Raw genomic sequence first — 18,116 nt, forward strand, 5'->3', positions numbered from 1 at the left:
ACAGATGCCCCAAGCCAGCATCCTTATTTCAGTCCAAGCAAACGTGCCGTGTAACAAATGGCTGTGGAAAAATCTTTTGTTCTTTGCTTATCCTGCAATCTGTATAGCCCAGCCATGCAACGATGTGGGAGATTACGTTGCTGCTACCATGTCCATTGACTTGTATCTTTCCGTACAGTGCCAGTTTAACTTCTGGGGGCTTCTTCAGTGACTGCCACCTTCTCTTAAAGGGTTGTCTTTGGTAGGGCCAGATAATGCAAAAGTATAATTAATCTCTTTTAATACCTGCTTATCAGCCAGAAAAAAAAATAAAATTATACAACAGTCAAACAGATGACTGTTTCTTCAGTCTCCTAGGCAAGGATGCAAGCTGCTCTGGATTCTCAGGCCCCAGGCACTGCATGTCACAAATCATGCCTGTTTTTAGGAGGATGGCAGTTTCAGCATGAAGAGAGGTTTAGAAAAACAGAAAAAAAAAAGAGTAAGTTTTAGGGTTTTAGTTGCGAGCTATAATTTCCAATTACACTCACAATTCTGCACCTGGTGAAAAATTCTTGCCTCCAACCTTGTCTGTGCTGCATGTTGATACTGGAGATTGTAGTTTGATTCTGGAAATAGCAAGCAAAGAAGAAAAAAAAAAGTTAATAGATATAATGAGGTCGAGTCCTTGATGTCAGCTTGATCCTAGGGGACGTGAGCACTAGCCAGTTACGCTGGCCCCGTGAATGAAAGTGGAAGATAGATGAGGGCTCTTTATTTACTAGGGGCATCATGTGATTTTTGAGACCCAAGGGAAAGCTGCAGAACTGGTATTTTCTCTCAGAGTCCACTGGCTAGTGATGATGAGAATTAGCCCCATTGAACATCTGTCCATCTGTCTTTCTAAGTGCACTCATCGTAATATGTAGGCTCATTACAGTGAGGGATGTTGCAGTCTCCTGGCCAAAGTCCATCCTATTTCTATAAATTCCCCCCCTTGCAGTTTTAATCACGCATGGGATCTTCCTTTACTTCCTGCCTGTCCTTGGCAACTGTAGTGTATTACAAGACCCTGGATAGGGGAAAGCTGTATGCACGTACCAGTTTTTAGCATGCTTAAATGCTTCTACCACTTCAGCCCAGGTGAACTACAGTAATACACCTCAGTCCTTGGATTGGAACAAGCCAGCTCGTCTGTATTAAAGTCTGATTTGAGGAAAACAGGACTAGAGACTAACTAAGCAGCAGGAGAAACTGTGAGAGTAGCCAAACAGAGAAGCAACAGTTAGCATTCGGGTAACAGGAGGTACACCAGAGCAGCAACTGGAGGCCAGGTGGGATACACGATGTCCGGCAGGCATCAGCCAGCCCACGATCCCAGGGTTCAGGCTTACTTGAGGGATGTTCCTTTCATGAGCCATTAAAGCAGCCTTGAGAAGTTCAGAGCTGAAGGGATGAGCTGCTGGGTGGGAGCAGTTGCAGCACTGTGTCTTGGCAAATACAGAGCTTGCCGGGCTGGTTAGGAGTTGAAGAGAGACCTGGCTGCCAGCAACATCACTATTCGCTTTTTCTCCTCAGGGAATACCATCACTATGCCAACTGCCTCGGGGGCCAAAAAGCGCTTCTGGATTATTGAGGACATGTCCCCGTTTGGCAAGCGCCGCAAGACCGCATCCTCACGCAAGATGCTGGATGAAGGGATGATGCTGGAGGGATTTCGGCGCTATGACCTCTACGAGGACTGCAAGGACTCCAGCTGCCAGTTCTCTCTCAAGGTTACCCACTACCACTGCACGCGGGAGAATTGTGGCTACAAGTTCTGTGGCCGTACCCACATGTACAAGCACGCCCAGCATCACGATCGTGTTGACAACCTGGTATTGGATGATTTCAAACGCTTCAAGTCTTCACTGAGTTGCAACTTCCCAGACTGTCAGTTCTCTGGCAATAGCACACACTTCCACTGTCTGCGCTGTGGCTTCCGCTGCACTGACAGCACCAAGGTGACAGCCCACCGTAAGCACCACGGCAAGCAGGATGTCATCAGTGCTGCTGGCTTCTGCCAGTTCAGCTCAAGCGTGGACTGCGAGGTGCCTGACTGCAAGTACAAACTCAAGTGCTCCCACTTCCATTGCACCTACCCTGGCTGCAAACACACGGTGGTGGGCATGTCACAGATGGACTCGCACAAGCGCAAACATGAGAAGCAGGAGCGAGGGGAGCTTCCTGCCATCTCTCCTGGCCCCGAGGGCCTTGCCCACTCCACCCTTGAGTATGACATCCAGAACTCTTCCATCAACCTGGACAGTTCCCTCAACCTCAGCACTGACAACAACAGCTCCCTCTTCTTCCTGCAGAACGCGGCTGGTGTGGGCCTCAATGATTCCCTGGACCTCAGCAAGAAGCAGTCGGAAGTCACTGAGGGTCCCTCACCGAGCAGAGCCGGGACTGCTCCTCAGGAGAGGGGGGCGGTGGCATCTGCCTCAGGTGATGTGGAGGATGAGGATGACTCTTCCCAAGAGGATGAAGAGGATGATGAGGAGGAGATGAATGAAGAAGAGGAGGATGACGAAGAGGAGGATGATGATGATGATGACGAGGAGGAGGATGAAGAGGAAGACCTGAACACAGATTCTGAAGAATCGCTGCCTGACCCTGAGGGCCTGGCCACTAAAGAAGATGGAGAACCAGAGGAGGCTGCTTCTTCCACAGACCATGGCAATGCTTCCAGGCCACAGGGTGAGCCAGCCCTTACTCCAGCCCCAGCCCCAGCTCCTGCTCCAGCTGCTGCCCCAGCCTCTACTGTTGCTCCAGCAGCTTCTCCTTAATCTCAGAGACAACAGCGGCAGTGGTTTGGTTTTGCTCTGACACAGAATTACTAAGAGGACCCCATATGAGGCAAGAACAAGGATCAGGATGGCAAGTGAAAAACAAACTCCGTGCCACACACATGAGAGAGAGAGAGAGAGGAAGGAAGGAAGGAAGGAAGGAAGGAAACCCACGCTCCTCCACAGGCCCCCTAAGAAAGACAAGTTTGCAGCAGGACTGGTGCTGCATCACTTCATTCTGCAGATCACAGAACCTGGGGGCAGGACACAGCAAAAAATACCCTTTTGTATGGACACGAACCCCGAGGGTACCAGCTGCTTTTCCTTGCTCCCTGCATGGTGCGTGGGGCCTGCGCCCATCTGGGGACCCATTGTTATGGGAGGGGCTCTATCCCCCCATTTTTCTTTCTGTTTTTTTTTTTTTCCATGTTTTCAGTTGTACGATACTAATAATAATCTCCACTTCTTGGAGGGGGGTGGGTGGGAACAACAGGTAATGAATTTTAGAAATATATATTTGTGTGTGTGTCTCTCTATATATAATGTACACACACACACACATATATAAAATTCAAGGAATTGGTGTCACAAAGACAGCTAGCTCAGCTTTTGCCAGTGGGAAGGAGGGGGTGAGGGGTGCGCACTCTCTCTCTCTCTCTCCCCCCCTCCCCCCCTTCTTTCTCCAGCATTAAATGAATGGCATCAGACAGCAAGGGTGGGAGTGGGTATTTATTGTCATATAAATGAGGATGCATTAATGAATGAGCAGGGGTGGGAATGGGACACTCCTCTGTTCTTCCAGATCCTTTTTAATATTAATGATAATAATTTTGAATGCTATTTATATTGTAAAACTTTCTCAGTCTACACTTTCTCTGTAGGACGCCTCTCCTCATCCCTGCTGTTCTGCCTGTAGGGATTTAGCTGAAGTAACTTGGGAAGAACGCAGCGGGCAGTTACAGGGTCTGTCACACTGGAGGACTGGGGTTAACCTCCCATCCAGTTCCATCTCATCCCAACCCCGCAGTGCTTCCTCTCTGTTGAGGGCGAGGCGTTTTTGTGGTGCTTCAGTACCCCCATCTCAGGAGGTTGTGAGCTGACCTCTGTCCCACGGTGCAGCACCAGGAGCACCGTGCTCACAGAAGAGCGTCCTAGCCATTAAAGCAGCCTTGAAAATACAACTTGCTCTCTGACCAAGCAGTCATACAATGACAGGTATGTCCCCACTCCCCGAGCCCTTGGCCCCAGCCTTTCACTGAGGGCGGGCAAGTCTGTCTTTCCACGTGGACCGATACGGATCTCTGGTGACATCTGGGAGAGGGTGAAGGCACCACTGAAGAGGGAGGAGGCGGCAGGCAAACATTCAGGATCCCACTGTGGGATGTCCTGCTCAGCACGGGGCTGGGGGGCCACAGCTGCTCCACAGCACGGGGGCAGCTACCGGCCCAGTCATGACTCTTACAGCTCCAAAGCCTAAGGCTGCCGCAGCCCACGCAGCACAGAGAACTTGAAGATGGGGGGAGATGCTAGCTGAGGCCGGGATGTAGCCAGCTAAGAATTAAGGGATTTCTGGGTCCATGCTGATAAATTTTGACAAGTAGGGCTAATAGCTTGGGCACTGCATAAGCAAACGCAACTATACTGTGTTGAGAGCTGCCACATTCAGAAGCTTGGGCTTTCCCCTGGCTACAAGCTCTTTCCTGCTCCCTTTTCCTAGTCCAGTCTGGGAACACACACTACAGGATACTGTCCCGGACTCCTCACAGGTGGGACAGTAGCTTTGACCCCAAATCCTCACCTGAGTCAGAGAGAGGAGGCTTGTCTACATACACCTGCACTCCAGAAGGACTAGCCATATGAATTAATTCTGATAAGTTATTTCAGTGCCAGTCTGTAAGTATACCAGCCTAGCAAAAGGTTCCTTGTGTCTGAAGTTTGTCCCTTTTTTAAAAAAAAACCTAATTATTTTTTTCTAATGTCATGCAGGCGCCCCCTCCCCCCCCAATTCCATGAGCACTTCAGCTCCAAGGGATCCCCATAATTTGTTTTTACCCTTAACAGATAAAAGCCTCGAGAAGTTTAGGTTGGGTTTTTTTGGTGGTTTTTTTTTTTTAATTATTTCCCTAAGGAACTGGTGCAGATCAGGTCTGATTTATAAACAAGCAGCTCAGCTGTGTAAATGTGGGGACAGCATGTTCAGATAATGTTTCAAAAGGAAAGGCAAAAAAAAAAAAAAAAAAAGTTGTACAGTATTTTTCCTGTAAAGGTTATTACTATATATAGAACAAAAGAGAAACCACCAATGCCAGAGGGATGGTGTGGGGGGGTCACCTGCCTTCTGGGTAGCCCTTAGATTATGGTTAATTGTGTGCAAATTTTTTTTCTCTCTCTTTTTTTTTTTTTTTTTCCTCTTTTTTCCCCCCCCTCCTTCAATGTAGTGTTTGTTTGTGGGGGGTGGCAGGGGATGGGGGGGGCCTTAATGCTGCGGTTTGAGGCTGACTTCACACTCCTAGCACTGACCGGAGCTGCACGATTCTGAATTCTAACTTGAATTTTGTAGAGATGAAACAAATGAAAACAAAACAAATGAAATATTGTTATTACTAGTTTGTAGTTTATTTAATTCTTTGGAGTTCTTTTCCTCTATCAGCTATTTGTGTGGCTTTTATTTTTATAGGGGTGTTTTTTTTGTTTGTTTGTTTTTGTTTTGTTTGGTATATCCCCTGCCCTCAACCGTGTGTTTTCTAGCACAACCCAGTTCTTGCATATAATGAAGCTCATGTTCCTGGGGCAGAGTGAGGGAATGAGGCCCTGGAATTTCGAGAAATGGCATGGGGCAAAAAGATTTTACTTTTAACAGCATTTGCTGCAGGTTCTGTACTTGTACATTTTCCCCATATTCAACTATTTAGATAGTACGGTGATGGGCTCCAAGAGGAATCCTTGGCTGTAGCACAAGCCACATCTTGCAAAGCAAATGTGTTTCTGTTGTACCGCTGCAATCAACATGTCTGTCAGTGACTTTTGTGGGAGCAGGATCGAGCCTACTGCCTTCAGTACAACACCCCGCGAGGTTCACCTGACACCTGCCTGGGCACGCTGTTGGCGCCGAAGGCGAGGGGGGGTCTGGTTCCAGGGCGAGGCACGGGGCTCGCGAGGGCCCTGGTTCTGTGCGGGAGAGACAGGCTGTTTCCCTGCTGTTAGGAGCTGGGAACCTGCACCCTGACATAGCGGTTTTACCTCTCCCCTTACACATCTCACCAGACTCCACTGGCTGAATCACTGCACAACAGTGGGAGACAGCAGAAGTGTGTGGAGAAAGGGGTGAAAGACCTACTAGGTAGCGCTGCTCACGCCAGCCTGGCGTGCTGGGCGCTGGACGCAGCGCACCGTCCCAGGAGGCAGCCTTAGGCAGGTGCGGTCCGTGCTGGATGGGGCCCTGTTCCACATGTCCTTCTGGGTGGCTAAGTGTGCCAGAAGGGCCTGTGTTTATCTATGCACACCATTTTCTCCCCCAACGCACCCTACTTCTCCCTAACATCTCAGCCTTTCTCCCAGACTTCTATTGCCTCCTCTCCGGGAGCTGGCACAGGGAACGAGCTTGCTTTCCCAACAGGCTACTGCTGAACATGACCAGCGAGCAGGGCCTGACGCGCAGGTCAGGCACCCTCGGAGGACAGTGGCCACTGCCCTTCCAGACGGGGCCACCCAGCAGGCTGGCCCGACCCCCAGAGCCTTTGCCAAGTCTTGTTTCTGTAAACCTCTTACTATGTCTCTATTCGCAACAACAACAACAAGTCAGGAAAGTTAAACCCGTCTTTTTATTCTGCTGTGTTCAGGCTTTAATCCAGCAAAACTCTTAAGCAGATGCTTTCTGAACGGGCAGAGGTCTGAGCCCATGCTTAAGTGCTTTTCTGAACAAAGCCTCAGCAGCGCAGAGATCCCTGTTACAGCGAGGTGGCTTTTCACTTCAAGCTATCATATCAACAGGACTGTTAATACAACGCTATTGAAATATGTGCTTAAATGAACGACCAGAGAAAGAGAGGGATCCCACTGTGTATGTGTGGGAGATCTGTATGAGGAGGGGGAAAGAGGAGAGAGGAAATGGAACTATTCTGTCCAAAACAAGATAAAAACCAAACAAAATAAACCTTCAGATGGACCCTCCTGATTCTGCTACCATTCACTGCTGAAGAGCAAAAAAAAAAAAAAAAAAAAAAAGAAATAAAAACTATTGACTAGATTGTTCATTCTAGCCACAAACTCAACTGGATTAAAGTCTGCGTGGAAGGAATTTTGTAAAGAAAAAAAAAAATCCAAAAAAATTTCCAATGTAGCAAAAAAAAAAAACTTTAAAAAACAAAAATAAAAAAAAAGACAAAGAGGGAGGATTCTAGCCTTTTGTAATATCCATATTGCACACTAGGACTATAAGCCATTGCTAGCTCATTTTGAATTTTAAATGTGTAATTTTTTTTTGTTTTGTTGTTGTTTTTTCTTTCCGTGGGGGAGGGGGGGGAAATAAATGCTTGAACCACCAATGCTCTTTTTAATGTTTTATAAATATGTATGTGTATATATATAAATATAAAAATAATATGTATGCACATATATATGTGTGTGTGTATATCTATATGTATATACATATATATAGATATATAGATATATATATAGGTTTTGAGACAAAAATGCAGAAAGTGAAAAAAAAACACCCTAAACAGGATGGTGTGCTCTGATTTACTTGAATCTGGTCTCTTCAGCACCTGCGTTATTAAGAACTGAATATTTTTCCACTTGAATTTAGTGCTATTAGAAATTTAATATATGTGTTTTATTTATTTGATTTTTTTTTGCATGACTGATGCAAGGTTTGACATTTTCACTCAATAAAAACTGGAAAAAAAACCCCAAAGTTTTAAGTGATCGAGTTGTCTTCTTGATTGAAGGGTTTTATTTTCTTAAGAACTAACAAGTCTTGTAGCGGTTGGGGTCTTTTAAAGCACTGGAGTCCTAGTAATGCCTTGCACCCATTTTAATATATATGGACTCTGGCCTCGAGCTTTTTATGCAGCCCTGTAGCTTTATTTGAAGCTCTCGCTGGGGCCCCTGACAGAAGCGATACTTACGTGTCCATGATCTGCTAAACTGGGACCTGGAAGGAGAGAAGTGACTACTCACATTTTGACTTTTCCCTTCCTACCTTGGCCTGCAAACTCAGGGTGGTGGGTTGGGACCATGGTGGAGCCGTGCTTGCTGTAACCCACCTGAAACCTTACAATGACATTCTAAGCCCACTAAATCAATCGACAGTTGACTGTCACCCTAACGAGAGAGGTGAGGCATCCTGTCTGCATAGAAGGGCTGGGGGGCTAATAGACCCACTAGTCACCAAAACGCAAGGTTGAAGCCGTATACTTTGGCAGAACTTGGCAAGAATGCACAAAGCTGTATGCCATGCATCTAAGATCTGAGAGCAAGCACCCCTTACCTGGCCACTCCATAGGTTTTCTCCTGCTGCAGAAACTGGCATAGCCCACGCGGTTGTGAAGTACAGCGAGGCCATCGGGGATGAGAACGTCTCTCAGGCAAGAGCGTGTCCTGACAGCCAGAGCATGACACAACACTGCCTTGGTGCAACTGGTCCAGCAGTCACAAACGCTGACTGTAAAGGAACAATAGATTAGATAAAACCACTGCACGCTTGCGGCAGCTTGTCCCCACTGTTCTCCTGCCCAAGACTCACCCCAGCCCTGGGCACTTCCACACTGGAGCTGGGGCTAGAACAGCTTTCCACCACCAGCATCCCTGCTCTGGACGAGGCAGCTGGGGACAGGCAGTAGATGCCATTTTTATGTGGAACTAAGCAAGTTACTTTGCGGGGGAGGAGGGGGGAAACGTGCATGTTCACAGCACTTCATGTGCTCTAGAGCAACTGCCCTCGCGCTACCTGCCAGGTCCCGACATGTCCCCGAGTACTCGCCCCCTCAGTGGGAGCCCACAGCAGGCACCATCCCAGTGGTCCGCGGGGAAATTTGTAAACGGATCAAAACTGCACAAAAGCTGCCTCTGTGCCGACCCCCCACCTTCCACCCTGCCCACTGCTGTTCATCCACTGGTGAGGCACCGAGACTGCACGCAGGGCAGCACGCACCCAGCCCTCCTGACAACGCTGGGCTCGAGCACTCGGGAGCTGCAACTGGTTCTGCACCGATGGCCAGTGTCGGGGTGTCTGTGCATCCACGCCCGCGCAGCCGGTCGCGGGCTCTGCGGTGCCAGCTGAACTGCTCCTAGGCACTGGCCTGGCACGAAACACTGCCCTGACGCCTGTCCTGCCAAAGTGCTCCTGGGGACCGGGGGTGGGGGAAGCAATGTCAAAGTTCTTGTTCTACCCAAAGAAAGCAAAGAAAACCCCTCCTGTGTGGCTCTTCCCCTACTATCTCGAAGCAGCTGGGTCTTTGCGCCTGCCACCCGCCAAGAGAACCCAGAAGCAGCAAAGCGGCGCTTGCCAAGCCTGATGCACTGGCAGCAGCTGCCTTCTTATTAGCAGAGAGGATTAGACTCCTCTCTCTTTCAAAGCCCCCTCACTGCTCTGCTGCAGCTCCCAGCCATCCTGTTTTCAGATGTCATTATCTGAACACGCTCCTAATCCGACCTTGGAGCACAGAGGTTTGTTCTCACTGGAGCTCTGCCCACAGCACATGGGATATTTACATGACTCTGTTTCCGGGGCGGGGGGGACTGACAGGGGATGTGAACGACATTGACATTCGCTGCTTGAAAGCTCTTGCTGGAACTTGCCTGCTCCCTGTGGAACTCTGACTGCACTTCATAAAAGAACGACTAAGTCATGGGAGAAGCTGCAAGATGAACAAATTGAAGCCTCACTGTTGCATACATTCCAAGCCCTCACAACTGGTGACACTGCAGCTGTGCATCTGCGGCTCTGCACCCTGTCCCTGCAGCTGGTGAGCCATGGAAAGCAGCAGATGCCTAGCGAGGCTGCTCGTTCTAACGTCAGGACAAGAACTGGGCAGTTGTAATACTTCGATTATATCAAGCGTACTCTGTAACAACATTTTTTTGGATGAGAGCAGGACCCTACGGTTACACACAGAGCCACAAACCTATACTGCCTGCTTTACGTAAGACACTGGATATCCGCTTTTCAGCACACTACCAAGTCTCCTGCAGCACCCACCAACATATGCACCCACAGCAGGAGTATACCCTGGCACCAGCTCAAACATGAAACTCAAAAGGAGCAGCACTGCTTTCCCCTCTCCGAACTACTCAAGACTTTAAACCAACAGAGGCAGCAGAAGTTCAATTGCCTCAAACATAAACAAGCAGCATTCAAGGTATTCTAGGACACAGACCAGGAGACCAGATGGTTCTGCTGCTGCTTCCAATCATCCTGGTTTTTAGATGCCATTAACCAAACATGCCTAGTCCAGCCGTAGCACATGCAAACCTGTCCTTCCAGAAGCCGTAAGAGCTGCCCAACAAGGACAGAAACAAAGACAGCAGACTGTCAGCGCTGGCTAAAAATGAAGGTAATAGCCATCACAGTGGCTCAGAAAGACTATCATCGCTATTCATCCGAGCGCTTCTCACACACAGTCTAGCAAGCATATTTTTAGAGATTACTAGGAAAAAAACCACTGTGGGTTACACCTCTCCTTATGTCCCTGACCTACAAGGAACAGTTTTTGTACTGTTTTGTAGGCATTCATTTAATTTGCAGGAATCTTTCTTACTAGCTCTTATTGGCTCCAAACCTAACTCCTCTTCAGTCCAGCCACCACCTCCCAGGGAGCTGTGCAGACCGGGACGCAGCGCGGCCGGTGTAGGGCAGCCAGCGATCATCCCTGAGCCACACCATCAGGTGTGCACTGCTGGCGCACGTGCCCAGCAAAATGCTCCTCACAGCTTTCTCAGCTGAGTACAGAACACAGCAAAGCATGTCCGACTGGGAGGATATTTACTCTAGTAGCACAATGCCTCCTACACCCAGACAGAAGGAAATTCAGAATTCTGATGCTTACTGGTAGAGGAAAAGCAGCTGTTACGATGCACAACATACACAGGGCGTAACTTACAGCTTCCAAGGACCAATGCTCAACACTGCCTTCCTAAGGCATAACGCCATTAACAAAGACCTGAAGACTTGCTAGGGAAATAGGTCTGTTAAATTAGCCCATATTTACACCTCTAGACTTGAGAAGCAAATTTGCAGCTGAGCAGGATCTCATAGAAGTGGCCAAGTCCTTGGGTATGAGCGTGGCTGAGATGCCCATGGGAGCCCAGTTCCAGGGGAATCCCTAGGGCAGGAAAGGGGAACCACACATGTGCTGCTGCAGCTTTAGAGAAACCTACTGCTGAGAAAACAGGGCATGCCTCTGATCAGGTGGCAGGACTGGCAACTCCTAACTCTTAGAAGGCTCACAAGAGTTAATTCTAACACATCCCCTTTCCCTGCAACAGCACAAGAGAACAGAAGTAGAAATTTTAACAGAACACAGACAAAAAAGGGGAAAAAACATTCAGACAATGGAGAAAAAAATATTAATTGAACCAGCTTTTGGAACTGTCCGTGTTGCTCAGGTATGGGAGCCAAGACAGAAACCAGCCATTAACAGGTAACAACTAGCTAATCGATATAAACGCCTTGAGACTTCCTGGGGAAAATATTTTCACTGGGCACTGGGTGTAATAACACAAAGCAAGAGAGAAGTACTATGACATAGAAGTGAACAAGAGACTGTGGACAAAGTGTTTAAAGCTAAGACTTTCACTTGACCTCTAAAACTTCCTTCACAGTCCTGCACAAGCCCTTTGCAATAAGTAAAGTTCTGAACCATGAATCCTGCTACATGGTACATACAGACTGCATCAACTGCTTGTGTCACAGCCACTCTTTGCATTTGCACTTCTGGGCTGCTGTGCACAGGCGCAAAATTGTGTTCACAAACCTGCAGGTGTCTTATTTGAAGACCATGGGAAGCCCTTTTAAAGAAGCAGCTCTTGGGAAAAGGGAAGGAGAGGAGCTATAACCAAATATCCCCACTCCCCACCCCCAATCTGCATGCAATCTACACAGGAGGCTGAAGCTTTCAAACATGACAATAAAATCTCACATTATCTTCAAAGGGAACATGAACTTTAAAGACTTCTCTGAAAGTCAACAACCAGCTTGTACCTATTCCAAACAGCAAAAGCATGTAGGTTGTTGGGAATGGTTTTTGAGCTTCACACATGCATGCACACACACACACACGAATAAATAAATAATTTCTGCCTTTCTCCACAAATCAAGGCAGAACTTAAGTTTAATATGACCAAACTTGGAAAGAGTGAGAGTGTGCATGAGAGTAAGACCTGCACATGCATAGCTACAGCAAAATACACAGCTTTGCCTAATACTTGTGTGGGGACAAGAAAAGTGTGCCACTTTCGGTGAATGCACGCGCTAGCACCAGAAGGAATTGCACGTGTGGTATGTACTACACCTGGTACGTTTTACGGATATCTATGAAAAGGTAAGGAAAGGCAAGATGCTTTTGAGTCCTTCTGTTGCTGACACTGTTACGTGGAAATACAACATTCAGGCAGGAAGACCCTGCTTTTTGGGTTTCGTGTCTGCTGTCTAGAAGAAACTTCACCAGTACCTGAAAGCTGGCAGCACCTAACTCTGGGGGCCACAGTCTCTACCAAAGGGGGGAGGGCAAAGAGGGGACAAAGGCACTGAACAGCATTTTTAGGTACAGTAGGTGTCAGAAGGGATGACAAGCTCTTCGTGCCAGCTCTGGGGCAAGCAGCGGGCTCTCCAGAGCCCCTAACATGCATCTTCCCTTTCAAGGGCCGAGCTTTTGCTCATACAGCCCCTCCAGAGGCAGACCCCTTCATCCCACTGGGGGGAGGGCTGGGTGCTGTGGCCCCTAGTCCCGCTCTTGCCCCTGAAGTGCCCCAGGCCCATCCTGGCTGAGGAGGGGTGGCCAACGGAGGCGGCTTCCCTCCTTTCTTTTGCTCTTTTTTGGCAGGGAAACTCTTAAACAAACAAATGAAGAAACACTGAGGATTTAAGTAAACAGATGAAGATTTATCTGACAGGCAGACTGAGCCTTTCCCTGCCCCCTCCCCTTCCCACAGGGCAGGGTGCTGCCTTGTGCTCTCCCCATGAAGCCAGCTTCACCGTTTGCCGAGCCCTTGCTGTCACCTTGCTGTCACCCTGCTGTCACCGGCAGCCCCTAGGAGCCTCCTGTGGGTCCCAGCCCACAGCCAAGCTCTGCCTAAACGCCACTGCTCTACAGTCCGACGCACTGAAGAGGGTAAAGCAAAGCCGTTTGGTCTGTGGCCAAAGCAAGCCAGAGCCTCTGGCAGAGAGGCAAGCTGGTTTGTTCAGCTGGGCTACCAGGCTCCAGCCCCACGAGTCACATCTGGGCTAGAGCCAGCTGCGCCCACGAGATGGAGGGGGACCAGCTGTGGCCTGTGGCTGGGGGCAGCACCGCAGCCACCCCCACAGCCACGGAGGGACACCCACGGCCGGGGCAGTCACTACGCTTCTCTGGTTTATGCCAACGAGCCAACCATGCCCATGGTTTTTAGAGCTGGGGAAAAAAGAAAGTAAGAAAGAGATGCAACAGTGTGATGCTCCAGTTTCAGTCAAACATCCCCAGCTCGTTCTGGGGCACAGAAGACACTGGGAAGCAAGCGGGAGCCCCAGCCTCCCTCTCACACCCAAAACCTGCTGGCTGCTGCAGTGCGAGTGTTGATACTATTGCACAGCAATGCACAGACACAGAAACATACAACTAAGCGAGCAAACAGGCGTGCAGAGATGAAATCTACTGTAGATACTGTATGAAGGCAGGAAGCAAAGAGTAGTTCATCTGTGTAGGAAAGCTGCAGCAATTTAGTACATGGTCTTTTGTGCGCACACCTCAGCTGAAACTGCTTAAGTAAAGCAAATCCGTTTAAAGAGATGGAAGAACATCCGCCCAAGATTTTGCTCTGGTTTAAAGAAATCAATTAAAGAAATTCATTCTAAAGAGGTAACTCCAGCTCCAAACAGATAAAAACCACAGTACTAGCTTATAGAAGCAGAGGGATAAAGTTGGAAGCAGTCAGTTTCTGAAGTGTTAGAAAAAAACAGGAAACTAGGCACTAGGAGACAGGCAGGCATGACGGAAGACTGAAAAAACAACAGGGATGCTGCACAAAACAGGCATGCCAAGCAGACAAAGTGACTGAGAGACAGACAAGCAGGCTGGCAAAGTGACAGACACAGAAAGAAAAACAGGCAACAAATAAGCCAGTTGTACTTCTAGATCATCTGAATCAGCCCTATCCAGCTAATCACCTTTTCACTCAGGAGACAGAGGCCTAAGGAAAAGCCAATATTTTACCTAAAACAGAAAAAAATACAATGTCAGATCCTCCCCTACTCCTCTTCAGGCATGTTCCTGCAGCCATCATCATAAAATCTCTCTCATTATTTGTGCAAATATAGAATTAAAAAAAAAAAATCCTGAAGGGTTAAACCCTTCAGCAGATGCAGAAAAGAAGGGCTTGGTGGGAAAACAGGGGTGTTCTAAGATGCTCCATATTGTAAGTAACCCCTGAGAAGTCCTTGCGAAGCATTTGGGGAGATTTTTAGTCTGAAAGACACTTTACAAAAATAAATTGTAATTGAGTGTAATAATCTTCCCCTTTTCAGAAAGGGCCTGACAGATGCTGCCTAGTGCTCACTTCTGCCCCATTTCAAATATTTTTACCTTATTTGGATGAAATATATTATTTTTCTAATGAAAGGAGGTTGGTTTTTCTTTTTTTTTTTTTCCCAAAGAGCTGGTTTTCCCTTCGTCCAGCTGGTGCCTTTATTAGGTTAGTGCTTGCTCCCTTTTGGGGATGGGATTGTTTTTTTCCCTGAGCTGGGAGAGCCCATGCCAGCCCCTCAAATCGACAAGTGCGCAGTTCAGAGCTTCTACTACACAGCAAGTGGAGGAGTTGGGCCCTGCCCTCCATCTTCCATAATACCCCAAAATTCGTCTGAGGTACATTTCCATTATTTTATTTCATTTTTTTAGAGTTACATAGTAGTAAGAGCCAGCCTTTCATGAGCATAATAGGTGGACACAGCTCTAGAGATGCTCACAGAGGCTGGCTCCTGAGGAAGCAGCAGTGTGGGGATAAGACAATAAAAGGGAAAATGAAGAAAGCTGGACACTCTCCTGTGCCCTTAGTAAATCACTGCCTGTGCTTCACCTCCCAGCAACCCCTTAGTTACGTTTTCAATGCCGGGAGGCCAAGCCCCTCGCTTGCTTTGCACTTGCACACGACCCACCAGGATGAGAAGTCCAGTCCTGGCTGGCAGACGCCAGGCTCAAGTTTACCCCAGGTTGGGGCGTGCAGGTTCACCACCACATACAATTTGGGCTTAACATGAAGCACCACTAACAGAAGGGACCTTACAAAGCTTCCTGTTGTCAAAGCCCTTGGGAAACACTTACATGCCCCACAGCCTGCTATGTTGTGGGCTATGGAGGGTCTAGCGAAGCACGGAGACCCTGAATTCCACACAACAGGGTTTTCCACAAAAATCTACTCTGGACCTGCTGTCTAGCCTGTTTTCCCCAAGCATCACACTGCCCCACCAAAGGAACGGCAAAGGCAGCCTCCGTTTCTGCAGCAGGCACTGCAGACAAAAAGCAGCGGAGCAGACCCAGACCGGGTTACCCCAGCCCCCCCTGTGCCGGGCAGAGCCCAGCTCATACCGTGCTTCCCTCCACCGGCACCCACCAGGCCAGACCCGGCAACCCTCCCAGTAAACCCCAGACCGGGGTGAGGTGGGTACTGGAAATGCAGCCAGGTCCCCCACCCTACTAAAGATGAAATCAAGAGGAGAACACAGTCACTACAGAGCACTTACTTGCCCGAAGAACCATGCCTGCCCCCCCTCCGGCGCCGGCAGCCCCTCTCCCACACCTGGGCAGGCTGGGCTATTAGGGGACAGTGGCTACAGCTGGGCGCTGCAGCCTTGCCCTGCTCTCCCAGCCCGCAGCGGGGGGTGGGTTCTTGCCCCAGGGTTTAGGTTTTTGTCTGAGCTGCAGGACCCGGCATGAAACCTGGTGCCCAAAGTTGGCTTTCTCTGCAACTTGTCTTTATCGCATCTCTGTATTTACCAGCCAGTGTTTTTTTACCATCACCTGTGGAAACTGAGGTGCACACATAAGTAAAATACTTTGCAAAACATCGTGCAGCAAAGCAGCAAGATCAGAAGGGATCCTACAGTCCATCCTCTTCCTTCTGATCCCAAGCACTGTTAGGTTACACCCCCAACACACAAAAGGCAATAAAAAAAATCCTTCCTGCTTCTGACGAAGATGCACATAGGACTTATTTATCACATCTGGGCATGAGGAAGGCTGGACAAAGACGACCAGGAGACATCTCTTAACCCTTTCCCACTTCATCACATTTTTTGAGTTCCTTACATTTCTCTTGCGCTATTGAAAAGGGAGCTTTTATATCCTCAAATGACTGGAAAGCACCAGCCTGATACCGTTTCCTCTTGGACAGCACAGGCTCACAGGGTTTCACTGAAACATTTTCAAATGACACCATTCAGAGGAACTCCTTCCGCCTGCTTTCTGTGCGCTATCAAGGACCTATAGAAACCACATTACAAACCCACTGAACTTACCAGCCAGGGTGTTGTTATTCTTCCTGTGTCAAACCAGAGGCTGATTACACAGTAAAATTGAGTACTTGAATAAGCCAGACGGTGTGTAACTGCTGCTGCCGTCTTTCTTGTTCTGCAGAAAAAAGGTTCGCTACCTGCTAATCTTTCAACTAATGTGATGCCATTCTCAGTGCCTACTGGCCAGTGGGCTAAACATTTCACAGGGCAGCTGACCTAAGATCTTTGCTTCTAGGGGGAAAAAAAAACACCCAAAAAACCCCAAAAGAAAAAAAAAATTACAAGTTAGCAGTGAAGCTACACTGTTCATAAAAACCAAAATACTCACCCTACAACTGTTGCTATGCTGGAAAGACAAAGAACATGAGACAGAGGAACAAAATTTGTGATTCACGACAATACCTGCTGGTAGGAAGGTCTGGTGTCTTCCAAATTCTCTGCTGGTGGCTTAGGTCTCTTCAACAAAGTACACAAACAGCCCATCAGCAGCCAGAGGCCCAGAGACTTTTTTGAGCAACAACAGCTATAATGGAGTTTTCTGGGATTCATCAGGTGGGGGAAAGGAAAAACTGTGACCTACCAAATTGGTAAAAGTTGTAAAAGGCAAAACTAAGGGAGGGAAAAGGGCAGCTGAAGAAAACTGCCTTTTATGCTGCATCAGAAATCTTGAGGTAAATGAATTGAACACTGGCAACATGGAGGAAAAGGGGGGAAAAATGAACCCGCAGGGATGCTTGTACTGTAAACCTCGTAAGTCACTCTGCAAGGCACATACCTCAGCAACATATTTTCCACATTTCACCAACTGCTGTTGTCCAGGCACTTTCTATTTTCAAAACCTTCTATGTATATAAAATGTACACAGGCAGGACAATACTTTTTCATCACATCTCTGCGTTCAGTTGTGTTTTCTTTTCACAAGGATTCTTGGCTTGGAGAAATGAAAAGTGCCATCTCTTAAGAAAAGCCTTTCCTTTTAAACACTTTCAAATTTGCCCTGTTTTAGCTAAACGTGACGTTCTTTGTGAACGTTAAACAGTGGAGAGAGAGACTGAGAGGGAGAGGGGGGGAGAGAGAGACACACACACTCACTCACTTACTCCTGGGGAAGATATTCATCCATTTAAGGCATGAGAAATCATCACATTCAGCAGCAGGTCTAAATACAGTAATATGAAGGTCCCTTTCACTCCCCCTAAGCAGGAAAATGTCACTGTGTACCAGACACCCAAATACTCAGGAATCAAGTAAATCCCTCATTTTTAAGAAGGGAGCCAAATACTTCTGTTGAGCAAAGATGGGACTGCAGTAGCTACAAATTACTTGCCGAACGCCATTTGTTTCGATGGCTTCAGTACTGACATGGCAGGGTCAGCCCAGTCATGGGATACTGCACAGCATTCCCTGCTGGAAGATAAGACCAAGGGGCTGTGGGATATCTCACAGGCTCCCTTCAGCACCTCCTGCTGCTGGGGGTGGAAAGGAGCGGGCGCTGCATTCCTCACCCAGCAGAGCCTCCTGCTGGGAAGGAAGGAACCGGAATAGCTGCATTTTACTCACTGGTTTATAGATCCATCTCACCTTCTGCAACATCAGAGGAAACCGAG

At 48.1% G+C, this 18,116-nt stretch overlaps 1 protein-coding gene across 16 annotated transcripts in view; it reads left to right on the forward strand.

Moving 5' to 3' along the window:
- Positions 1–7,722, forward strand: part of CASZ1 (castor zinc finger 1) — a 237,057-nt gene extending 229,335 nt beyond the window's left edge. For all 16 annotated transcript variants that reach the window (XM_080380903.1, XM_080380893.1, XM_080380900.1 and 13 more), the window contains one exon: positions 1,558–7,722. In XM_080380903.1, coding sequence (XP_080237029.1) covers positions 1,558–2,807 — 1,250 coding nt within the window. In that variant the 3' untranslated portion in view covers positions 2,808–7,722. The remainder of the gene's footprint in view (positions 1–1,557) is intronic.
- Positions 7,723–18,116: the final 10,394 nt, after the last annotated feature.

This window comes from Falco punctatus (assembly GCF_963210335.1).
Source record: "Falco punctatus genome assembly, chromosome: 3".
Taxonomy (NCBI): domain Eukaryota; kingdom Metazoa; phylum Chordata; class Aves; order Falconiformes; family Falconidae; genus Falco; species Falco punctatus.